Source organism: Drosophila suzukii, chromosome 3 (genome assembly GCF_043229965.1).
Source record: "Drosophila suzukii chromosome 3, CBGP_Dsuzu_IsoJpt1.0, whole genome shotgun sequence".
Lineage (NCBI taxonomy): Eukaryota > Metazoa > Arthropoda > Insecta > Diptera > Drosophilidae > Drosophila > Drosophila suzukii.
In genome coordinates this window covers 23,882,653-23,905,152 of record NC_092082.1, presented here as the reverse complement: position 1 = coordinate 23,905,152, position 22,500 = coordinate 23,882,653, and the positions used below count along the sequence as shown (strand labels likewise).

The 22,500-nt window shown below is 41.0% G+C and overlaps 4 protein-coding genes and 1 long non-coding RNA gene across 6 annotated transcripts; 3 read left to right on the top strand and 2 right to left on the bottom strand.

Annotated features, from left to right (window-relative positions):
- Window positions 1-536: 536 nt before the first annotated feature.
- LOC139353059 (uncharacterized) lies at window positions 537-2,369 on the top strand. Of its 2 annotated transcripts, none has more exons than XR_011604187.1 (4): window positions 537-926; window positions 985-1,063; window positions 1,120-1,254; window positions 1,312-2,369. It is a non-coding gene; the product is annotated as an uncharacterized lncRNA (long non-coding RNA). The 2 variants fall into 2 exon arrangements; XR_011604186.1 differs by having other exon boundaries at window positions 538-926; window positions 1,120-1,280; window positions 1,340-2,367.
- A 7,390-nt stretch (window positions 2,370-9,759) lies between these two features.
- On the bottom strand, window positions 9,760-10,313 carry LOC118877536 (cuticle protein 70, isoforms A and B-like). Its single transcript, XM_036816586.3, has 2 exons — window positions 10,228-10,313; window positions 9,760-10,172 (listed from the first exon to the last, which is right to left on the bottom strand). Exons 1-2 carry the CDS (start codon window positions 10,237-10,239, stop codon window positions 9,810-9,812), a joined length of 375 nt encoding a protein of 124 aa, XP_036672481.3. The 5' UTR covers window positions 10,240-10,313; the 3' UTR covers window positions 9,760-9,809.
- A 156-nt stretch (window positions 10,314-10,469) lies between these two features.
- On the top strand, window positions 10,470-11,028 carry LOC118877236 (cuticle protein 38-like). Its single transcript, XM_036814771.3, has 2 exons — window positions 10,470-10,595; window positions 10,656-11,028. Exons 1-2 carry the CDS (start codon window positions 10,584-10,586, stop codon window positions 10,965-10,967), a joined length of 324 nt encoding a protein of 107 aa, XP_036670666.3. The 5' UTR covers window positions 10,470-10,583; the 3' UTR covers window positions 10,968-11,028.
- Window positions 11,029-14,191: 3,163 nt separating this feature from the next.
- Chd3 lies at window positions 14,192-16,250 on the bottom strand. The gene is given in 5 exon segments (XM_070996946.1): window positions 14,192-14,606; window positions 14,608-14,705; window positions 14,708-15,343; window positions 15,346-15,671; window positions 16,240-16,250. Coding segments are annotated over 5 exon segments (1,485 nt in total). The 3' UTR covers window position 14,192.
- An 847-nt stretch (window positions 16,251-17,097) lies between these two features.
- Window positions 17,098-21,488, top strand: LOC118877509 (uncharacterized). Its single transcript, XM_070996944.1, is given in 3 exon segments — window positions 17,098-17,153; window positions 21,087-21,277; window positions 21,280-21,488. Coding segments are annotated over 3 exon segments (456 nt in total).
- Window positions 21,489-22,500: the final 1,012 nt, after the last annotated feature.

Here is a 22,500-nt window from a genome sequence, read left to right as displayed (position 1 = left end):
GATCAGCATTACCAGCCGGGTCGATCTAGCCATTTTTGTCTGTCCGTGTGAACGCTGTGATCTCGGAAACTACAAGAACTAGAAGGCTGGCATTTTAGATTTAGATTCTTTATTTTCAAATGCAGCGCAAGTTTGTTCCGCGAACATGCCACGCCTACTCTGACGCCCTCGAACCGCCCAAAACTGTGCCTCCTACAGTTTAAGTGATAGAAAAAAGGTTAACGCCCGCAAATCGCCCACAAAGTTCAACAAATCGTTAAATTGAACGCCGATATCTTGGAAACTATTAAGATAGAGAACTGGGAGTTCAGATTTAAATCCCTTAGCTTTGTTAGTAAACATGCCAAGCCCACACTGACGCCCACAAGCCGCCCAAAAATGTAACAACACAATTTTCATGATAAAAAAAAAATGTTAACTAAAATGTATTTGCCAAGTCAATACTTATCGTCAATACCTACCCTAAACAATATATTGAAATCGAGGGTAGGTGACGCTTCACAATATCGCTTTGCTGCTTGCATATCTGATAGACGAGGCACTAGAGTTCTTTCTTGTCCTATTAAGAAGTGTTTGAGCTGGGGATTATCAAACGACAATTTCTAGGGCAGCCACACTGAAAGAGTTGTTGTTGCTGAAAAATTTGACGTCTGACAATTCAGTACAATATTTTTTCTCGCACGTTATCACGTCCGCTGAAAATTAAAGTAGATACTCCTTAAAATTTGAAAGGACATACCCCTGCCTACAAGAGGAGTTTATATAAGTAATTTTCAGCGATGATATGCTGAAGTAGATTACATCATATGACAGTGGAACAACAGTACATTAGGCAGCCGCAATGAAGGACGCTAAGCAAGCCATAAAGACATGATGCCATCGAAGGACAAGCGTATGAATTCTTAGTCAAACAAGTCTTTGGACAGGTAGGCACTGTGATGATAGTGTTTTCCGTACTTACAACATCGATTTTCTTCCATTAAGCGCCTTAGTGCCGACAGTAGAACCAGAAAACCCCTTAGCCCTTGCAAACAGACACCTCCTCTGTACTTCTTTTGTCCTGGTAAGCCATCTGTACTAAAATAGGTAAATAACTAAATTTATAAAACAACATTTTAGTACACCGATTTTAAAACCGTCGCCGCAAGTGATCGTCGTCAAGAATCCAATGCCACCACCAAATTCATCTAGGATAGTCAAGCCCCGACGTTTACCCAACAATTACAAGGTGAAACAGGAGCCGATAGAACGCAGGTCGGTGCCAAATCCTGCTGCCATCGGTAATGAGGTCGTTAAGGTCGTTAATTACAGCAACTTCTGACACCATCCCCATCCCCAGAAGAGTGCCAACCTAACGCCCACGAAACCAAGAGCCATTGATCTTAAACGAGAGATAGCCAAGGAGCAGATAAAGCCCTGATGTCCAGGAAGGTGCATCAAATCGTGTCTCCCGGAGAATGATTGGCAGACTAGCTCCACATTTCACCTCGAGGATGTCATTGACAGAAACATGTCAAAATACCCTTTAATAACTAGCCGAAAGCAGGTACAGTGTCTTCAGCATTTCGTCTCCCTCAGCCGTGGTCATGGCAAACACTTGGATCATTCCCGACTCGAAGAGTCTAGCTGAGACTCCGCACATTTCCTTATTCACATATTAGACGAAGTTCATTTCACGAAGGAGTGGTTCTGAGGAAAGGGCGCAGACCTCACTAAATATCTGCAAATTTACGGTCCAAGGTTAGTTGGCACCGTAAAAGTAACGTAAGCATATGAGTATAAGAGCCTTGGAATTCACCATTTTGATAGTCTTCGTCACGATATCGCTTTGGGCTTCGGCCAACATTGCGCTACTTCTTCAGTTGATAATCATCACAATGCCATTGACTCATATCCAGCCTATCTGATATCGCACTTCGATCACAGCTGACATAGATGTTGGGCATATATGTCGGGTGTGATCGAAGTGCGACATGAACAATGAAATGCCCGGAATGACGGCTAAACTTTTTGAATCGGGAATGATGCCAGTGTTTCCCATGACCACGGCTGAGGCGGATGAAGTGTTGAAGAAACTGTTCCTGCTTTCGGCTAGTTATTAAAGGCTCGAAAAATGTACCGAAATAGACAAAAAAATGTTCCATGATCGCGCAATCATTAATAGAATTCACTTCCATAATTCCGTGTAAGGAGCTTGGGGATATAAAAATGTTACTGTGGACGGCAGTTCACAGGAGACTACCATATATATTTAAAAAGCACAATGGAATCGTCGCTGCTCCAGTGGTCGCCAAGAACGCAGCTGCTCCATTGGCCTATTTTTGCCCTTTAGCTTTCTACTCCCCTTTGGCCTACTTCGCCCCCCTTAGCTACGCCGCTGATCCAGCACCTCTCTTCATTTAATCAAATGTAAAATGTGATATATTATAATTGACGAAATTACAAAACTGTTGAAATTGAATGCAAGTTTTTACAATGTTTGTGTTTGTTAATCTGGGGGTCTTGACTATCCTGGATGAATATCTGCGGGACAATGCACATTCATTAGCGGTTAAGAGTTTCCATTGAGGTCCAATTCCAAGCCGACACTCTTAAAATTAAAATTGTTGGTCCTCGATTTTAAAATAAGGGCACTAATATGGTTTCAAAAACTTAAATTACTTACATAAGTTACTACATATAACTTCTCAGGGCAACCGGTTTAATTATTTCTGGATCTTCTATGGGCACTACGGCGGTAAATTGAAGAAAATTCAAATGTTATAAATACGGAAATGGTTCTAACTTCCCAGCCTTAAATGGAAATATATTTACCGTTCATACCCGTACAAAGAACTTTTTGACTCAGAATTTATTATTATTATTATTAAATATTTTATTGGTGCTTCCCGCAGTTGAAACATATATACATAATTAAAATATTATTGCTAATAAAAACACTCTTCAATCGGCATTGAACAAAATAGTGCTATTAAAAAAACATTTGCAGTGAAAAAAGGAGTTCTACATAAACAATTTTGTTAGATTACCAAAAAAATATTAATACTAAAAATTCATTTTATTAGATTTTCAAAAAGTAATTCTATTGAGTCCGAAAAATAATGCCATTACTAAGATGACCCAAAGTTATGCTACTGAAAATATATCTTAATAACATATGTATTTCGTAAGAATGCAAAAAGTAATGCCTAGTGAAAAATACAACCACAAAAAATACTATGAGGTACAATATTCTAGCATAATTTTTTTAAAAGGATACCAAGGATTTAAATAAGTGGCGAATTGACTAGAAGTAGAAGTACCATTAAATTTAGAAACCGTTTAAAGCTGACTATTAATTTGAATCTTAATTTGTTGTAGCTTTGAGGATTCAAAGAATATGCGTTGTTATAATAAAATTAGCTTTATTAGGTTTGCAACTGAAATTTAATTTGTGGTGTCAGGGAACAATACATTTTCAAGCTTTTTAAAATATCCAACCAAGAGAAATCTTTATTTTTGTAAAACATTTATTTGCTTTAAAAATAACAAGCTTTTCAAAATGACATTTGATAAATTTTGGTTATTTTTGCCGATAAGCGTCCCTGAACAGCTAAATAGGCACTTTATTGGTCCATAAGAAGGCAAGGTGAAGTAACAAATTTCCCAGCAACTTCAATACATAATTGAAGACAACGGCTACCGTTCACGGAACCAGGAGCGATTGTTTTCCAAAGCGAGATAGGCAAGGAGCAGATAAATCTCCCATGTAAACGAAGGTGCATCAGTTTGTTTCTCCGGGTGGCAGAATAGCTTTACAGTTCGCCACGAGGACTTCGAGGACAGCGCTGACCAAAACTCCTCTTCATGTGGAATCAGGAATATCATTTTAAGGCCGCGTAGCGTTTGGGGCGAACGTTGGTGTTTCCGCCCTTACCTGATCTTCGGGAGAACCTGCTCCAGATGAACTGGTAAGGGCGAAACAACCAACATTCTCCCCAAATGTTTCGCCGACTTGAAGCCATATTACCGGTTCCACTTGGAGCGGAGTCTTTTGGCTTGCTGGTTCCTGTACTCCGACATATTTTGGTCAATGATATCCTCGAAGTCCTCGAGGAAAGCGGTTAATCTATTCTGCAAACCATTCTCGGGGGAGACATTATGATGCACCTTCCTGGACTTTGGGCTTCATCTGCTACTTGACTAACTCGCTTTCCAAAATAATGGCTTCTGGTTCCTGAACGGTTTCTAAACACTTTAGACATTGATTATGAATTGCAGTTGCTGGGAAATCGTGTTACTACACTGCTGAAGTCAATCCTAAATTGCTGCCTAACCTTGGGGCTTCGGCGGGACTGATCCAATATCTTTAACATCAAGAAAAACGGGACGCTCTGGGTTAAGCTTTTTCAGTTGCACTTCTTTAACAGCTCTACAGTTATCTCTGGAACGTCGTCTTCCGAAAAATTTTCCGTGATCATTTCATCCTGGTCACGTTTCCTGAACAGCGGCTCCACAGCATCGATTTATAGAGTTAACTCTTCAGTTACCATAACATCCGTTGCCTGTGTCGGAACAAGAACTTTGGGCTCTAACAGGTCGATAAGGACGTCTCGATTTGTCTCATGGTCTTTTGCTAAGCTCAATAGCTTATCAAACTCTTCAATATCGCTGTGATCTCCAGGGTCCGCTCGTCTTTCTCATCAATAGTTATGTGATCAAGGACGATTTCTCCACCATGAACGTGACGATACTGGGTATCATTGATAGACTTTTCCAGTTGGAAAGTGCACCCGCAGCATTATTTTCTTGATGAATTCATTTCAAGGAAGACCTCTCGGAAATAAGGCATTCCAGTACTTTTTGAGGTAGAAATTTGGATTTCTTCTGACCTTCCATATAACAAGCCCTCCTTCAGGTCCTTGAAGTGCTTTCAAATATCCAGGGATTCTCCGGATGTCAAAATTCAAAACGACCCTATAAAGACAAAACTTGTCGGGCGACGCTTTTTGAATTGGGGAATGAAAATGGTTTTAAAAACTATGTTATTTACCTTATTTAATACAGATTACTTACCAGGACAAAATAAGTGCAGAGGAGATGTCTGTTTGGAAGGGTTTGTTTATTTCTGGATCTTCTGTTGGCACTAAGGCGCTAAATGGAAAAAAACGTACGATATAAATTCATTTTTCACTGAAACAATTAGTAAAGGGTCTACCTGTCCAGAGAATTCTTAAAATCAGAATTCATCCGTTTGTCCTTCCATCATTGCTGCTTCTTAATTTACCTATGTCCTCAATGTCAACTGTAGTAACCTTCGTCAGCATATCATCGCTGATCAAGTGTTTTATAAACTCTTCGTTCTCCTCTGAGCCTGAATCAGATGAATTCTTGCAGTCTGGCGTATTTCTTTACCAATTCGACGGAGTATCCACTTTTATTTTCGACAGACGTGACACCGTGCGAGAAAAAATATTATACTGAATTGTCAGCCGTCAAGTTTTCAACAACTCTATTAGTGTGGCTGCGTTAGCAATTGTCGTTTGATTCCTATCGAAAAAAGTACTTAATTGAAATTATGTTTAGGATTTTCCCTAAACTGCTGGAAAACTTGGTTAGCTGGTAATCAGGTGCTCAACAACAACAACAACATTGAGGCTGTTGAATTGCTAAAGTCTAGAGTTATTACCTTATTTATAAAAAGTCATGGCAACTCTGTAACATACTAGTAGGGTATATTGCATTTGGCGCAAACCGCCCAAGCTGTGGCGCCAACGATTATATTGCTAGAATAAAGATTTAAACGTACATATAAGTATTGGTTTCGTCATAACCTATCGATGATCTAAAAAAAATATCCATGCCGACTCTAACACTTATAACGCTAAAATCTGTATGTCGCCCACATTTTGTAACTATTTTTTAAAAGCTTAATAAATAATAAATAATAACAATAAATAAAATAAATTGATTATTTCCCGAAATATCAAATTTTTTCACCAGCAGCCAGGTGATCGCCAGGAACTACAATGGAATCGCCGCCGCTCCAGTGATTGCTCCCGTGGCTGCTCCAGTGGTCGCCAAGTACGCAGCTGCTCCTCTGGCTGCTCCATTGGCCTATTCCTCCCCCTTGGCTTACTCCTCCCCCTTGGCTTGCTCCGCCCCCCTTAGCTACGCCGCTGCTCACGCACCACTGTTTATCTAAATCAAACTGTGATCACCAAGGAAAATACATATAAATATAATACAAACGAATGTTGCCACAAAGAGTTTAGTTTTTTATATGGGTTGGTAAAAAGAAATGTCTTGTTTTAATATCCCGGCCCTAACTTAAACATAATTTTAGTAAATTTAGTTTGTTACGCGAATGTGCCATGCCCACCTTAACGCCCACTAACCGTCCATATGAACGCTGATATCTCGAACGCTGATTTCTCTCACTAGATCGATTCGGCTAGTGATATTGATCAAGAATATATATTGTATATGTACTTCATGGGATCGGAAACACTTTCTTCTACCTGTTCCACACTTAACCCTAAAAACTATATACTTTTTACTCTACGAGTAATGGGTATAAAAATGCTTACTAGTGATACTTTATAAAGTACGGTAGTAACTCTGGTATTCAGCAATTTAACAGGTTCGATGTTGTTGAATTGCTAGAATGTTTGAAAATTGAGTTTGTATGTAGCACATGATCACCAGATGACCAAGATTTCAAACAGTTTAGGGAAGATCCTAAACATGTTAGTACCCGTTACTCGTAGAGTGAAAGGATATATTATACTTGGTGAAAAGTATGTAACAGGTAGAAGGATGGAGACTCCCTGTAGAATATGTATTCTTGATCAGCATTACCAGCCGAGTCGATCAAGCCATGTCCGTCTGTCCATGTGAACGCTGTGATCGCTGAAACTACAAGATCAAGTTTGTTTCGTGAACATGCCACGCCCACTCTGGCGCCTCGAACCGCCCAAAACTGCGGCTCCTACAGTTTTAGTGCTCGAAAAAATGTTAACGCCCACAAACCGCCTACAAACTTTAAAAAATCGTTAACTATTAAGAAAGAGAATTGGGAATTCAGATTTAAATCTCATAGCTTTGTTAGCAAACATACCACGCCCACTCTGACGCCCACAAGCCGCCCAAAACTGTGGCCAACACAATTTTCATAATAGAAAACAAATGTATTTGCCAAGTCAACACTTATCATCAATACCTACCCTAAACAATATATTGAAATCGAGGGTAGGCTTCTTCACAATATCGCTTTGCTGCTTGCATATCTGATAGTCGAGGCACTAGAGTCGAGTCTAGCGTCCTTTCTCGTCTTATTAAGAACTGTTTCAGCTAGGGATTATCAAACGGCAGCCACACTGAAAGAGTTGTTGTTGTTTAAAAATTTGACGTCTGACAATTCAGTACAATATTTTTTTTCGCACGTGATAACGCTGAAAATTAAAGTGGACACCCTTTAGAATTTGGAAGGACATACCCCTGAGTACAAGAGGAGTTTATAAAAGTAATTTTCAGCGATGATATGCTGAAGAAGATTACTTCATATGACAGTGGAACAACAGTACATTAGGCAGCCGCAATGAAGGACGCTAAGCAAGCCATAAAGACATGATGCCAACGAAGGACAAGGACAAGCGTATGAATTCTTAGTCAAACAAGTCTTTGGACAGGTAGGCACTGTGATGATAGTGTTTTCCGTACTTACAACATCGATTTTCTTCCATTAAGCGCCTTAGTGCCGACAGTAGATCCAGAAAACCCTTAGCCCTTGCAAACAGACACCTCCTCTGTACTTCTTTTGTCCTGGTAAGCTATCTGCACTAAAAAAGGTAAATAACTTGATTAATAAAACAAAATTTTAGTACACCGATCTTAAAAACGTCGCCGCAAGTGATCGTCGACAAGAATCCAATGCCACCACCAAATTCATCTAGGATAGTCAAGCCCCGCCGATTACCCAACAATTACAAGGTGAAACAGGAGCCGATAGAACGCAGGTCGGTGCCAAAACCTGCTGCCATCGGTATTGACACTAAGGTCGTTAATTACAGCAACTTCTGACACCATCCCCATCATATGCCATTTCTAGTCCATGAGAAGAGTGCCAACCTAACGCCCACGAAACCAAGAGCCATTGATCTTAAACGAGAGATAGCCAAGGAGCAGATAAAGGCCTGATGTCCAGGAAGGTGAATCAAATCGTGTCTCCCGGAGAATGATTGGCAGACTAGCTCCACATTTCACCTCGAGGATGTCATTGACAGAAACATGTCAAAATACCCTTTAATAACTAGCCGAAAGCAGGTACAGTTTCTTAGGCATTTCATCTCCCTCAGCCGTGGTCATGGCAAACACTTGGATCATCCCGACTCGTAGAGTCTAGCTGACACTCCGGGCATTTCCTTATTCACATATTAGACGAAATTCATTTCACGAAGGAGTGGTTCTGAGGATAGTGCGCAGACCTCACTAAATTTCTGCAAATTTACGGTCCAAGGTTAGTTGGCACCGTAAAAGTAACGTAAGCATATGAGTGTAAGAGCCTTGAAATTCACCATTTTGATAGTCTTCGTCACGATATCGCTTTGGGCTTCGGCCAACATTGCGCTACTTCTTCAATTGATAATCATCACAATGCCATTGACTCATATCCAGCCTATCTGATATCGCACTTCGATCACAGCTGACATAGATGTTGGGCATATATGTCGGGTGTGATCGAAGTGCGACATGAACAATGAAATGCCCGGAATGACGGCTAAACTTTTTGAATCGGGAATGATGCCAGTGTTTCCCATGACCACGGCTGAGGCGGATGAAGTGTTGAAGAAACTGTTCCGGCTTTCGGCTAGTTAGTAAAGGCTCGAAAAATTTACCGAAATAAAAAAAAATGTTCCAAGTTCAAGCAATCATTTATAGAATTCACTTTCATAATTCCGTGTAAAGCGCTTGGGGGTATAAAAATGTGACTGTGGACGGCAGTTCACAGGAAACTACAATATATACCTGCGAATTTGAAAATCATGTATGACAGTCCGACCAAAAAGAGTGATAAGGCAAACGAAAGTATTATGATTTTCTTTGGTACAAAGACCTTTAAAAAATAGATTGGAAAAAATCCCATTTAATCTTTTACAAAATATTATAAAATGTGGGTGCTAGAAAGGTTTTAGTGTTATGAGTGTTACAGATGACGTGGTAGCCTGCTGAACCATACCTACGATGCGCAAGAAACTCAAGAATCAATATGCCAGGTCCCAACTTTCTAGCTTTTATAGTTTCCATGATCTTTCCGTTTATACGGACGGACAGACGGACGGACACTGCTAGTTCGATTCGGCTAGTGATTTGCCACGCCTACTTTAACGCCCACAAACCGCCCACAAACTTCAAAAAAATCGTACATATGAGCGCAAATATCTCGGAAACTATTAAAGATAGGGAATTGGAATTCCAGATTTTGATTCCGTAGCTTTGTACGCAGCGCAAACTTGTCACGCGAGTATGCCACGCCTACTCTAACGCCCACAAACCGCGTAAGCCTGTGGCGCCCACAATTTTCAAGCTAGATCGCTTGAGATCGCGGGTGGGTGCGCATTTCAATCTCGCTTTGCTGCTTCCCTTTTGTCCTTTCAGCTGAGTATCTTATAGTCGAGGTTCCTTGATTTACTAAAATGATTTTTATGCTAAAGGCGGGATATTAAAACAAGCCATTTCTTCTTTATCAACCCAAATAAAAAGATAAACTCTGTGGCAACATTCGTTTGTATTAAATTTATATGTATTTTTGTAGGTGATCACAGTTTGATTTAGATTAACAGTGGTGCGTGAGCAGCGGCGTAGCTAAGGGGGGCGGAGTAAGCCAAGGGGGAGGAGTAAGCCAAGGGGGAGGAGTAAGCCAAGGGGGAGGAATAGGCCAATGGAGCAGCCAGAGGAGCAGCTGCGTATTTGGCGACGACTGGAGCAGCCACGGGAGCAGTCACTGGAGCGGCGGCGATTCCATTGTAGTTCCTGGCGATCACCTGGCTGCTGGTGGCGGTCACGACTGGAGCAGGAGCAGCGACCACTGCCGCGGGAGCAGAGTAGGCCAGGGGAGCAGTGTAGGCCAGAGGAGCACCCAGGAGACCGGGCTTGGCAGCAACGCAGGCAACGATGGCCAGGATGACAACAGCCTAAGGATAAACAACATTTAGAAAACTAGACACAATATTAAATCTTAAAACTCACGGATTTGAACATTGTGATGGTTGATTTGTGGTGCTTTCGATTCGAAAACTTGAACTTGTGTGATGCCGTTCTACACTTTATGTCGCTATTTATACACCAAAGACTGCGTTTGTGACCTCAGGCCATCGAATCCAATGGCCACCAACAGATATTCCACATTCAGCAGTGGGAAATCACATAAAGTATGGTAAAGTGCAAACGGTAACGGGAGACTGTCGCAGCATTTAAATGAAGTGAATGCGCACATGAGTCCGAGGGAAGTAAGGTTTTGGGTATAAATATGCTCCACCAAGAGCAGTTGGACATCAAACAGTTTCTAGCCCTCCGAAGAAGCAAATCAAAGAAATATAGCCACCATGTTCAAATACGTAAGTTCTTCAAAGAAGCAACTTCAGAGGATTATATTAACTCAATTGGCTTGTCCACAGGCTGTTGTCATCCTGGCCATCGTTGCCTGCGTTGCTGCCAAGCCCGGACTCCTGGGTGCTCCTCTGGCCTACACTGCTCCCCTGGCCTACGCTGCCCCTGCTCCAGTCGTGACCGCCACCAGCAGCCAGGTGATCGCCAGGAACTACAATGGAATCGCCGCCGCTCCAGTGATTGCTCCCGTGGCTGCTCCAGTCGTCGCCAAATATGCAGCTGCTCCTCTGGTTGCTCCTTTGGCCTATTCCTCCCCTTTGGCTTACTCTTCTCCGCTGGCCTATAGTGCGTTTGCAGCTGCCGCTCCAGTTCTTCTGTAAGAACTTTGACTGACCGATAAATATATACAAATTAAACGAAATCGAAAGAACTACAAGAGTTTTATTGGGCAATGGAGATACTGCGAAGCTACCGGCAATTTAAATTGAATTAGCTACTGTCAGCCAGTCGTGGCCATAAACAACAGAAGTGACTGCCCACTCGCACTCCACTGGCTGTTTCCGGATGCACATCACGTATCCAGTGGACAAGTTATTGGCCACCGGCAGGCGTCGCTGGATGCGTGATATTTAAAAGTGGCCAAAATGGTTTGTTTTGATGTTGTTGTCGACAAAAATTTGTAAATATGTCAAGGTCGCTGAGCAGTCGAGGCCGGGCTAATGAACTTTTGAGTGCTAAGGGAATGAGGTAACGGAATTTAAATTATACTGTTTTAGACCCATCATGTTTAGATAAGAATATGGATTTTAAACAGGAATTTGCAGCTTTAAATCTACTTTTTCCTTCCCCATAAACACAAAGAAAGTGCTTTAAAAATGTTTGTTTTCGAGTCGATCTTCCCAGATCCTAGATTCTGGAGGCTCTTGCGCACCGCATGCTTATTTCATCGGAGTGCCACGCCCACTCTAACGCCCACAAACGCCCATAACGCTAAAAACACCCAAATTTTTCAAGATTTTGTAAAAGCGTAACCTATTTACGATGGTTTTGATTATCAATATACATTAATATGGACCATCTATTAAGCAAATAAAGGAATCGCCGCTAGGTAGCGCAGTGGCGTAGTTTGCAATCTTGGGAACAGTCGCTTTGCTGCTTGCATATTTCCATCTCTATCGCACTACCCATATCCGGTATCTAGCGTTATCTCTTGTTTTAATTAATAATAATAACAATCCCCGTATTTTTTTTTAAATTCATAATATAATGTCTGGCGCCATTTTGTAGTGGTTTGTTATTTGTTGAAAAAAAAAGCATTGCACCGCTTTTGCATTTTGATTTAGTTTAATGACAGATTCGAAAGAGAACGTAACGACTCGCTAATGAATTATCATTCAGGGTGCGCACCTCACCGGCTAACTGTTAAAAGCGTGCTACTGTAGTACATTACTTATATACACGTAGGATTGATCTTGCACCTTAAATTAGGTAAAAAGTAAAGCCACATCAAGGTTCCACAAAAGTATTATTCAAGAGCGAATAACGACAGCTAATAAAACGACTACTTACACGTATAATTTGTTCTTCTAAAATTTTAAATGAAAATTAAAACCATATACAAGAATGTACACTGTACATATCTGAATGGTTTTATGGGACTTAGAAAAAATCGCCTTCAATCGTAAAAACCCGCTTAGGTGCTTGAATATCGCTATCTCCCTCACACTCTTTTAGCTGAGTAACGGGTATTTGATAGTCGATAACATCGCCAATATCGTTTTTCCTTGTTTTATTAATCAATACCTATCTAAATGCTGAGAATCACACCACCGTCATTGTTGTTTAAAAAGTTATGACTAACAAACAGACTCTGGCATGTTCAGAAGTACCGCTACCGTCCGCCACGGGCCACGGCGCTAGCTTCGGTGGGACTTTATTTTATTTGAAACAGAGTAACAGGTATCTGATAGTCGAGACAATCGGCTATAGCGTTTTTTCTTGTTTTTATTGGATTTGATAATTACCTTTTTATCAAGCCAATCTGCATGTAATTGAAAACCATCTCGAATAATGTTAAATAAACATTACAGTCTTGAACGGCTTACAATTATAAAATATTCACTTGCATCTTTTCCTGCCAAAGGCTTAAGAAAGAAGTGCAACAATTCCGGAAACGATTCGAGCCCAAAAATATAATTATGGAAACGTAATCAAAGTGAATTCATCTAGAAAACGACTTGCCTTGGTCACTTTCCCATTGTATGCGATAATTAAATATGCTGGATTAAATCCATGAGCTGGTCACCGAACGCATCTAAGTAATCGGCAGGACCCTTTCACCTGGCAGTCACCACCTGTGAGTGCATTCAGTTTTCTGCCTTTATTTCATTTTAATTACATTGCATTTAAATTTTACATTTCTCGGGGCCATTTGATGGCCGGCTCCAGGGCTCTGATGGTCAAATCAGGCGTATGATAAATTGATTGCGAATGCATATACATAAGGATGTCCTTACTCATGCATGCATTTATGTGTACACTGAGCAGAGGAACACGATATAAACTCAAAAACCAGCTTCTTATTCTACCATTGGCTTTGTATTTAGTTGACTGCGCTTTAAAAATAAATTTTGTAATGAAATGTTAAGGTTTTTTTTTTTAAATAATTTTATATTACGAAATGAAATTCAACAAATTGGTTTTCGTTTATTAAAAAATGCTTGCTTTTGAATCTATATCTTGGCTTTTTAAAGGTGGGATTCGTATTAAACTAAGAATATTTAACCTTGATTCATGCCAAAGCATTCCTTCGTTACAGAATATTTTTCTCTCTGTGCATAAAGTTGCAGTCCAGATCTGCTGTGTTTGTCTGGCATTGAGACTTTTCTTCTTCGTCCTTCAAAAGCAGGGCTTTAATAAAATTTTACGCATAAACTGCCTTTAATTGAATTACATTTAATTATTTTGCCACACATTTTACTGAGAGTTCATGGCCAGAATCATTTCGATTAAGCTTTTTCGTCTTGTTTCTAGTGTCTGATTTGATATGGCCAATATTATTGTCTTAATTATTACTTTCTCCCCTCTGCCACTTTGGTTCTTCCAGGACAACATTATTAAGCACTTTATTAATTAAGAATGGCAATGGGAATGTTAAATATGTTCTGGGGTAGAATGCGTTATAATTATATATGAGACTTCAAGCAAATGTCTATGGATAAGAAGTATTTATTAGGGTTATCGAACAACAGTAACGTGGTTTGATTTCTAATCATTTGCCTATTAAAGAAAATATTCTAAAATGCAGAACTTGCTTTAGTAGTCTGTCAGTTTATACGAAACAAAGTTATTTTATTAATATTAAATGTCAGTGGCTTAGGGACTTATCGCAATGAAATTATATGTATACCAAATTGGTTTCTCCTGATATTGCTTATTCATTCATCGAATCGATCTTGTTTTTAATACATATATTTATTACTTATACCACCCATTGTACCCACTCGCCAATATATTCGATGTCGTCTTCCAGCGAATTTTCAGCCTACTTGTAATAGTTGATCATCTTTCGGATTCGCTTGCCCTTTTTCAAGCTGCGCTCGACGTTATCCTACTGCTGCTGCTGTAGTCCCAGTAGGCCGGACCTTGTTTTCCGTATCCTGTTGGTAACCAACTTCCTCCTCCTTAATTCCTTCGACATTGGTGCGGGACGCCACCTTGAACGACAAAAGATACTCGTTGGACCAGGATACCTTCTCCTCAATGCCGCGATGGGTGCGGTCAAGCAGGTTGGCCACCCCCTCATCATCGTAGTGGATAGCCTCCTTTTCATCGTTCTGCTTGAAGAGATCCTCGGTGCCAAAGCGAACGATATCCTCCAGCTCTTGCTTCGTTGAGCTGGCAGGCTTGCCGCTCACTCCCGGGCGCACCACAAGGTGGGTGAGCATCATCTTGTGCTTGGCCACCTACGTCATGCGCTCCTCCACCGAGTTGTGGCTCACAAACCGATAGATCATGACTCAGGTGGAACAGCTCCTCGAGATGGTTCTGCAGCGGTGTGCCGGTGAGCAGCAGCTTGTAGAAGGTGCTGTAGCTGCTCAGGATACGGAAAAACTTGCAGCCCAATTGATGCTGCCAAGAAAGGTGGCGTCTATGGAGATCAACTCGTAGCTGATCAGCAGCACGTTAAACTTAAACTGGATGTGCTTGGCCGGCATCTTCTGGGTATTTACCTCCTCGAAGCACAGCTTGTTTCTCCGGATAACAGCTCTGGAGGCCTTTGAGCGCACATAGGTAATGCAGTAGAAGTCCGGAGCCCATAGCTCCAGTTCGCGCTCCCAGTTGACGAGAGTGGAAAGCGGTACGGATATGAAGAAGGGTCCGCGGCAGCGACCCTCCTTGGACAGGGAGTACAGGAAGGTCACCGTCTGAATTGTCTTGCCCAGGCACATCTCAACGGCCAGTATGGTGGGGATGCCCTGGTCCCAACTGTAGCGGAGCCAGTTGACACCCTCCAGCTGGAATGGATGCAACTTCGTGCCAGTTCCCTGCACGATTTCCGGCTGATCCTCTTATTTCTTCTTCACATCAGTGGTGGGCTTGCCCTTACCCCGATTCTTCTGGCTGAATCGCAGATTCTGGTAGAAGTCGATGGCCCGCTTTAAGCTCGGAATGCCCTCGTTTTCCTTCTCCCATGTGGACTCGCTGTAGGTCAACTCCCGCCACTTTACCAGTTAAACAGTTCCGCCATCAGGTGGATTACACGCTGAGATATGAGCCACTCGGGCTTTACGCCCTTGTGATCGAACTGGAGCGGCTTTTCCATGTCGTAGTTTCTCTGGAAGTAAGCGACCATCAGGGAGTGGTGCAAAGCCAGCTTCCAATCGGGAATCCACTTGCAGTGCCAGTAGGTCATGTCGTGTCACTTGACGAAAAACTCACGCATCTTGGATCTTTTGAAACCCTTGAAAATGGAGGATCCGTCGGGGGACCATCGCCAGGACAATATCTTTTTAGCTTTTCCGGGCACAGGGCTGCAGCACGGACAGTCAGTATTCTTCCTCCCGAATCTTGCGCTTCGCGGCCTTCTTTTTTAGGCGCTTGACCTTGGGATCACCGGAATCGGACTCTTTCTTGAAATGATAGCCACTAGCCTCAGATAACAGGATAATATACACTTTTTACAGAGGGTCACCCAAATTATTCAATGTTTATGGACGGGCTTTTTCGCGTTTATAAAAGTTTCTGAATTGGACAAGCTGTGGAGCTAAAATTAGCAAACAAAAATACGCGATAGAAAGAAAAAATACTAAGCATGCAAATACGGTACTACAAAATACTCTCCTCATGAAACTAAAATATGTGGGGTATTCTTGTTCTATCGAATTCCGGGACTCTCAGTGCTCCCGGAAGGATATAATCGATTACAACCTTATACTACCCTGTAGGTTACGTAACAGGAAAAAGGAAACATTTCAGATTCTATGAAGATTACGTGGCTAGTCCGTATGATCGATACCGGAAGGTATTGCAATGGGTTTTATTAATTCTTGAGTACGTGAAAACAAATTTCCCCCATTTCACGCAACTCAGAAAAATGTGTGCATTTATTCATTCTCAACTCATGCACTGAAAAAAAAACCGGAACAATACCCCTTTAACATTGTCTCCTCAATTTTCACATATCACTTGTCTCATTTCAAAGTGATACGAATTCATATCAATATGATACAAAACCATATAAATATCAAATGTTGATATGAATACATTAGGAGAGTCTGCCATGGCGACTACTATATATAGCCGCAGAATTGAAAATCTGCAGTGATGAACTGATCATAACGAAATGCATTTGAGGTTATTGCAAAGGAAACATGTCAAAAGTAGTTCCACGACCATGCCAAGTCCGAAACTGAATCTCAAAAATTAGTTTTTGGAGTACATTTTTGTAACACAAGAGGTGGGAATTCAAAGACTCATTAGTTCTAAAATGTTTTCCTCTTCCTTTTTGCTATTGCGAAAATCTTTGCATCCCATTGACTACTCATCTCATTCAATACTCAGATAAATAGGAATTAACCATCCATTTACCATTAAACCATCTGTCTTACAGTTAGGCAGATGGTTTAATTGTCTGTTAGTTTATGCAAACAGCCAAATCTAGCAAAACTAACGCTTGAACACATCTTTTCGAAAAAGGACAAAATTCTGGACATTGGGTGCTTTAAATTTTTCCCGGATAACGTCGTTAGAAAACAGACAGATCTGTCCAAAATAATGACAAATGGCAGCACTGGTTTATAATACCATGAAAAGGTTAGGAAACGATTTAAGGGCTATGCGTTTGACGCTTTAATTCTAGAGAGTTAAAGCTGTGATCTGGGCGTCGAAGCCTGCGTTTATCCCAAAACCAAAAACCAGCCGCAGAGCAACGAACCGGTGACCGCCGAAACATTTCAAAGACAAGCCACCAACAGCAGAAACACCGTCATCACCAACAGGACGAGGACAATGGATTAACTCAAACTCAAACCTTGTAACTGCCTGACCGCACATCCACTGACAGAGTGGGTGGTTGGGGATGGAGAGTGGGGCTGACGAGTGGGTGGCCAAAGAAGTGAGGGCCAGTTGATGGCCGCATGTCACAGACATTATGGAATCATGAACTTATGTGCACCTGTGCGTGTTTGCGGGGGATCAGGCGCGGGCCCCTGGACTCCATTTTGGTTATACCCGCGTGGACTTGTGGTCGAGGGCAGCGATTTGTGGTCAGATTGGAGATGGTTTCGTGACTCGGCTGGGATTTCATCGGAAGGATCGACTCCGAGTTAAAGGTAAGTGCTGTTAAATAATAAATTATGTAATATTGTAGCCAATTTCAACATAATATCTCTTAGAAAAGTGCAATGTACAATTTATACTATATACCAAATTTAAAAACTTTTACAAAAATTAAAGCTATTTAACATATCAATCAATGATGTTGTTTTTGAAATATTTAAAATAATCCTTTTAATTTTAATTTTGTTGCGGGAATGATATTAATTAAAACTTTTATTTAAGGGATCCGAACTTTTCACGCACTCATCACTGGTTCATGCCATTTCAATCATCAATCAAAGTGTTTTGTTACGACTTTTATACGTCATGTTCATGGCTCTGAGCCACCGCTTTTTGCATCCCATCAGATTCGTCCCGCTCCTTGCCATGTCTCCCCTATATCTCCTCCCAATCTGGGGATCCAGTCATGCGGAGGTGTGACTGTGACACATCAGACGACATTTATGGTGTCGTTGAGAAGGATTCCCATTACGCCCACCAGACAATCAATCACATGCGCACCGGAATCAATTGTCGCAGCTCCTATTTTCGTTTTCAATTTCACTTCGCTAAATATTTATGAGGAAAACAGTGGGGCCTTCGATTTGTAATCCTAATGAGGCGTAATTAGAAACATTCAATTACATTTCACTGGCATCAATCAATGACGGTTCTATGGCCAATCCGAAGAGGGGAACTTAAAGTAACCTAAGTTTCAATTTTCTAGCGCATTATTGGTAATCCTCCCCGACTTTACATCCTCTTCCCAAGCTCCTTTTTCTGTTTGTTGTTCCTGATTGCTGCTTAAACTTTTCCTTCGCTCTCGGCCCACTTGCTTGTAAAGAGGTTTTTGTACGCCTTTTGATTTATAGATATTGGATCATGCCGCTCACCCAACTTTACCAACAAAGGGAACTGGGGCCTTTGTGGAGCAGGGAATACAGAGTGGTGCCCAAGTGTGTTAACTCTGGGGAGAGTAAGGTAGCAGGATAAGCAGTCTATGCAGTCCAAGGAATATGATAGGGTTGCAGCATCGGATTGTAAGTCTCTACTGGGGACTGAAATAATAAGGGAACAATGTTAGTCAAGACTTACAGCTTATGTTGCTTATAATACGTTTATAATAATTATAACGAAAGTAACTTAACTTGTAAAACTTAAAACGGCGATAGCAGAATGCGTTTTTATATATTATTGAGTATTTGATCGGTTCCTGCATTATTATTAAAATTTAAATATAATAACTTTACCAAATTAGACTTATACTTTTCCCTTGTGCCTAACTTTAATTTTAAATTAGTAAGATAGTTCCTAGATTGTATTCTTTTTGAAAGTGTATGTTGCGGAGCGCTTTGAAATTTCGATGATGCTCTACACCCATTTAGCGATTCTCACTTGTTCCTTTGTTGCATACTTTTAGGCGCGCGACTGAACTTGTTTACAGGGAAACTCTGGACCAAGGACCCTGGATCCTGTATATTGGCCCAAACAGTGGGCGCTGGCTATTCGGCATCCTTGACAGCCGCACAATTTGCTGCCGCGTTTTTGTATCTCTCAGTCTTGTTTGTGTGAACCAAAGCGCCTGTGTTCTTTGCACAGAAAGAAACAGGTTGGGCCCCAACAATAAAATATATTCCCCATACCAGATATTAAATTCTTGGAAATCATTTTGTAAATAAATATTCCATCGATTTAAGGGTCTTTTCAAGCCCCTTACGGTCGCTCAGCTCAGTGTTAGTATTTCAGAATTGAAAACACCTTTTCACTTTTTTTGCAGTGCTTTAGATATTTTTTCACAGTTTGAGGGGCGTTTAAATTTAATAATAATATTTTCTCTCTGTATGTTAGTGTGTGTGCTGTTGGCCAGCAAAAAGTTTGCGCACTGATTGCAAACTTGTTTCAATTGTTTCGTACACCAAACCGAAGGGAAGAACCCAGAAGACTCCCAGTGGGTGGATGGAGGTGGGCCGGATTGCGGACTGGTTTTTCCGCCATGAAAGTCAAGGCGAAAGCTCCGAGCTCCGAGGCCAAGGCAATTCGCCTGCATATTTGTGTGGCTTAGTTTCCGTTTCACAAGCGAAACGAAATGAAACGAACGGCATAAAAACCCATTGAAAATTTGCATACGAAAATGAAATTCAAATAGGTTTCCCATGTCCCTCGCAATCAGTTCCGGCTAGTCCAATCACAAAAAAGTGAACGAAAACTTTCGCTTTTCCTCTGCCGCTTAAGCCCTATATTTATGATCCAAAATAATGCAAGGGGATATTTCATCTTTGGGGCTTATCCCCTTGGCTAGCTGGCAATTTTAATCGAAATCGTTTGGCTGACTTTGTTTATCGAGGCTTTCTCTGGACGCATTTACCATTTACCTCGGATTGCGATTCGAACACTAAGTGATTTTTCATTGACTTTGTAATGCAAATTGCTTGTCTATCTTCGCCCCACTGTTTCATTTTGCTATTGGCAGGCTCTCTGGGCCTTTTATCACAGGAGGCCTGTGTTAAGGTCCCTTCAACGATTCGAAAGCCAATAAAATGCAAATTTTTTCATCGCGTAAACAAATCCCAGCCAAAGATTCCTAGAGATGGGGGTTCTACGTGTCTGAAGATAAGAAAGAAATCGGTGTTTTTGGTCGAAATTCATTGAGATTTAAAGTGTTGGCAAAGTTTAAGATGTACACGTAAACGTTACTGCTACTACTTATTGAAATAGAACGATGAATTTAGAATATTCAATTCTTAATTCGATTTAAGAGCCCACATGGGCAGCTAAGATGTATTTTTATATACCATATTTATTTTTTGGTACCTTAACAGGAAACTTTTATGACTGCTAGCTCTCCCAAACAACTCACGATCCCATCTTCATTGTCTGATGAAGCCCAAAACTCAAAACCCAAACTTATTTCCATCAGCATCAGACTTGACTTGAGCTGGGGAACTCGACCCGCCGCCATTGATTTAATTGTAAGCTGTTGAATTTTGATGGCTTTTAATTGTCTTAAGACCGGTTCAGCAAAAACCAATCAGGGCTCCTTTGATAAGACCTGATGGATGGATGTGGGTGGCCAATGGGGCGGGGAGGGGAAAGGCCTTCTGTTGTCAGCAGAATAGTTGGAAATTCCACTTAGTGCTGACTACTGACCCACTTATTGGTCACTTCTGGGTCTGTGTTTCCGCTGCTCCCCACCCATCCCCAGTCGTCCTCCCAAAGTCAACCACTTGACTAAACAGCACTCAAATTTGATTTTGATTTATGCTGCCCAGCAGTCCGCACCGAATTGCCTCCTCATTCCACACTTTCCAACTTTCCCTTCGGCCGACTATTTCCCCATACTCGTATAAGTACAATTGCAGGCTCATAACTTTGGCATCTATCGTCGTTTGCCTTTCATATTTACATGCTCCTTACACGCGCATTGGCGTGTAACCGAAATTGAGAAGAGTTTACACTAGGAAAAATTCCATCACATTATGAAACATTTGGTCGGAAATGGTTATAACTTGTTAGAACTGTAAAATTGGTGTAAAAAAAAACTTGTTTACTTGGTTTAATCCATGTGTACTTTAGGATTATAATATTTTTTTGATAAGGTATGACAGTTACTTATCAACTATTCAATATTCCCAATACTGCATAGATACGTCTAGTTCTATTGCCATATTTCTGGTTTTTAGTTATATAATAATCCATACTTTCTTCCTGTGCACTTCTACTCTCCCGTTTTCCAAAGGGTTGTCCGAAAAGGGTTGCCCTCGCACCCCGAAACCTATTGAAGGCTTGTGGAGCAAACGGTTTCGGTATTTCTTTTTGTTTCCCGCTTGCATCCTTTGGCCAAGACCCAGACACTTTCCCCATCCCTCTACAGTTCACAATGGAAAATACAATTTTCGCAATCTTTGCTTATCTTTTCATCTCTCTGTGGCTGCCTCGTTCGTTGCATGATTCGTTGTTGCTGTTGTTGGCCAACCAGAAAATCGGTAGAAAGCCAAGATCCTAAAGGCGTGGCAGCGACGGAGGCGGAGCAGGAGGCAGGATATGTTGGCGGTGTATCCTTTGTTTGTCGGCAGTGCCGGTAATACCAAGTTGGTGCAGTAAGCTCATAAGCATCGGTTATGGCGAGGTTCGTTTGAAAATTAACGTTACTTGTTAGGTGCAATCGAAGCGCTGAAGTGGATTTAGTCGACTTGTTTAAGAAGTCTCAGAAAACAGTCAAACATCTTGTAAAATATCTACCATCTACCATCTACCAAAAATATTTCAACCATTTAATTATTTTATTTAAATAGATAGGTAACCTAATAAACCATTTTTGAACAGTTTTTAAGTGCAATTATCAACACCAGTATTTATCAAGACCAGTACTTAAGATAATATGCTATATATTTACAATTTCTGATGAAAAGGTAAGAATATCCTATGTCCTAATTGTTTGTTTAATGGAGTTTTGTTAATCTTATTAAATTATAACCCATATTATTCTTTAAAAAAAAGTATAGTTGTGTTTATTTAGTGTTATATATGAGTAATAAAATAAAAATGCGCTCCAGCTTGGTTTAAAACTGATCCTTTTTTAATTATTTCCTATACACAAAATGATGACGAAGTCCTGAAACTTAAGGGTCTCCCCTTGCCGTACGTCAGCCTTGTTATAATGTTTTTTTATTCCTTATTGCTGTTCTCCGTTTTATTGTTGTCATAATGTGGTGGCTTGTTGCCGCTCGTCTGCCCTCTTTTCCCCGTGTTTCTTGTACTACTTTAGAACTATTGCCACTATTGACTACCTTCTGGTTCCTCCGCCTCGACCTTTTTTCATTTCTGCATTTTTTACTGCTTAATGCCAGGACATGGACACAGAGCACAAGCACGGAGAAGGATTCCTCTCCTGCATCCCTCTTCCAACCCACCGTTTACGCCTTTCCTTCGGCCCTCCCCTCAGAATTTGCACTTCTTTGCTGCATTTTTTATAGGCAACACACAAAGGTGTATTTTACTTGCCATAAACAAGGATTGCATACATTGTTCCTGTTCAGCGTGCTTTTGTTAGTGTTTTCTCTGGATGTTTCATGCGTCAAATGAGGATATTCAATT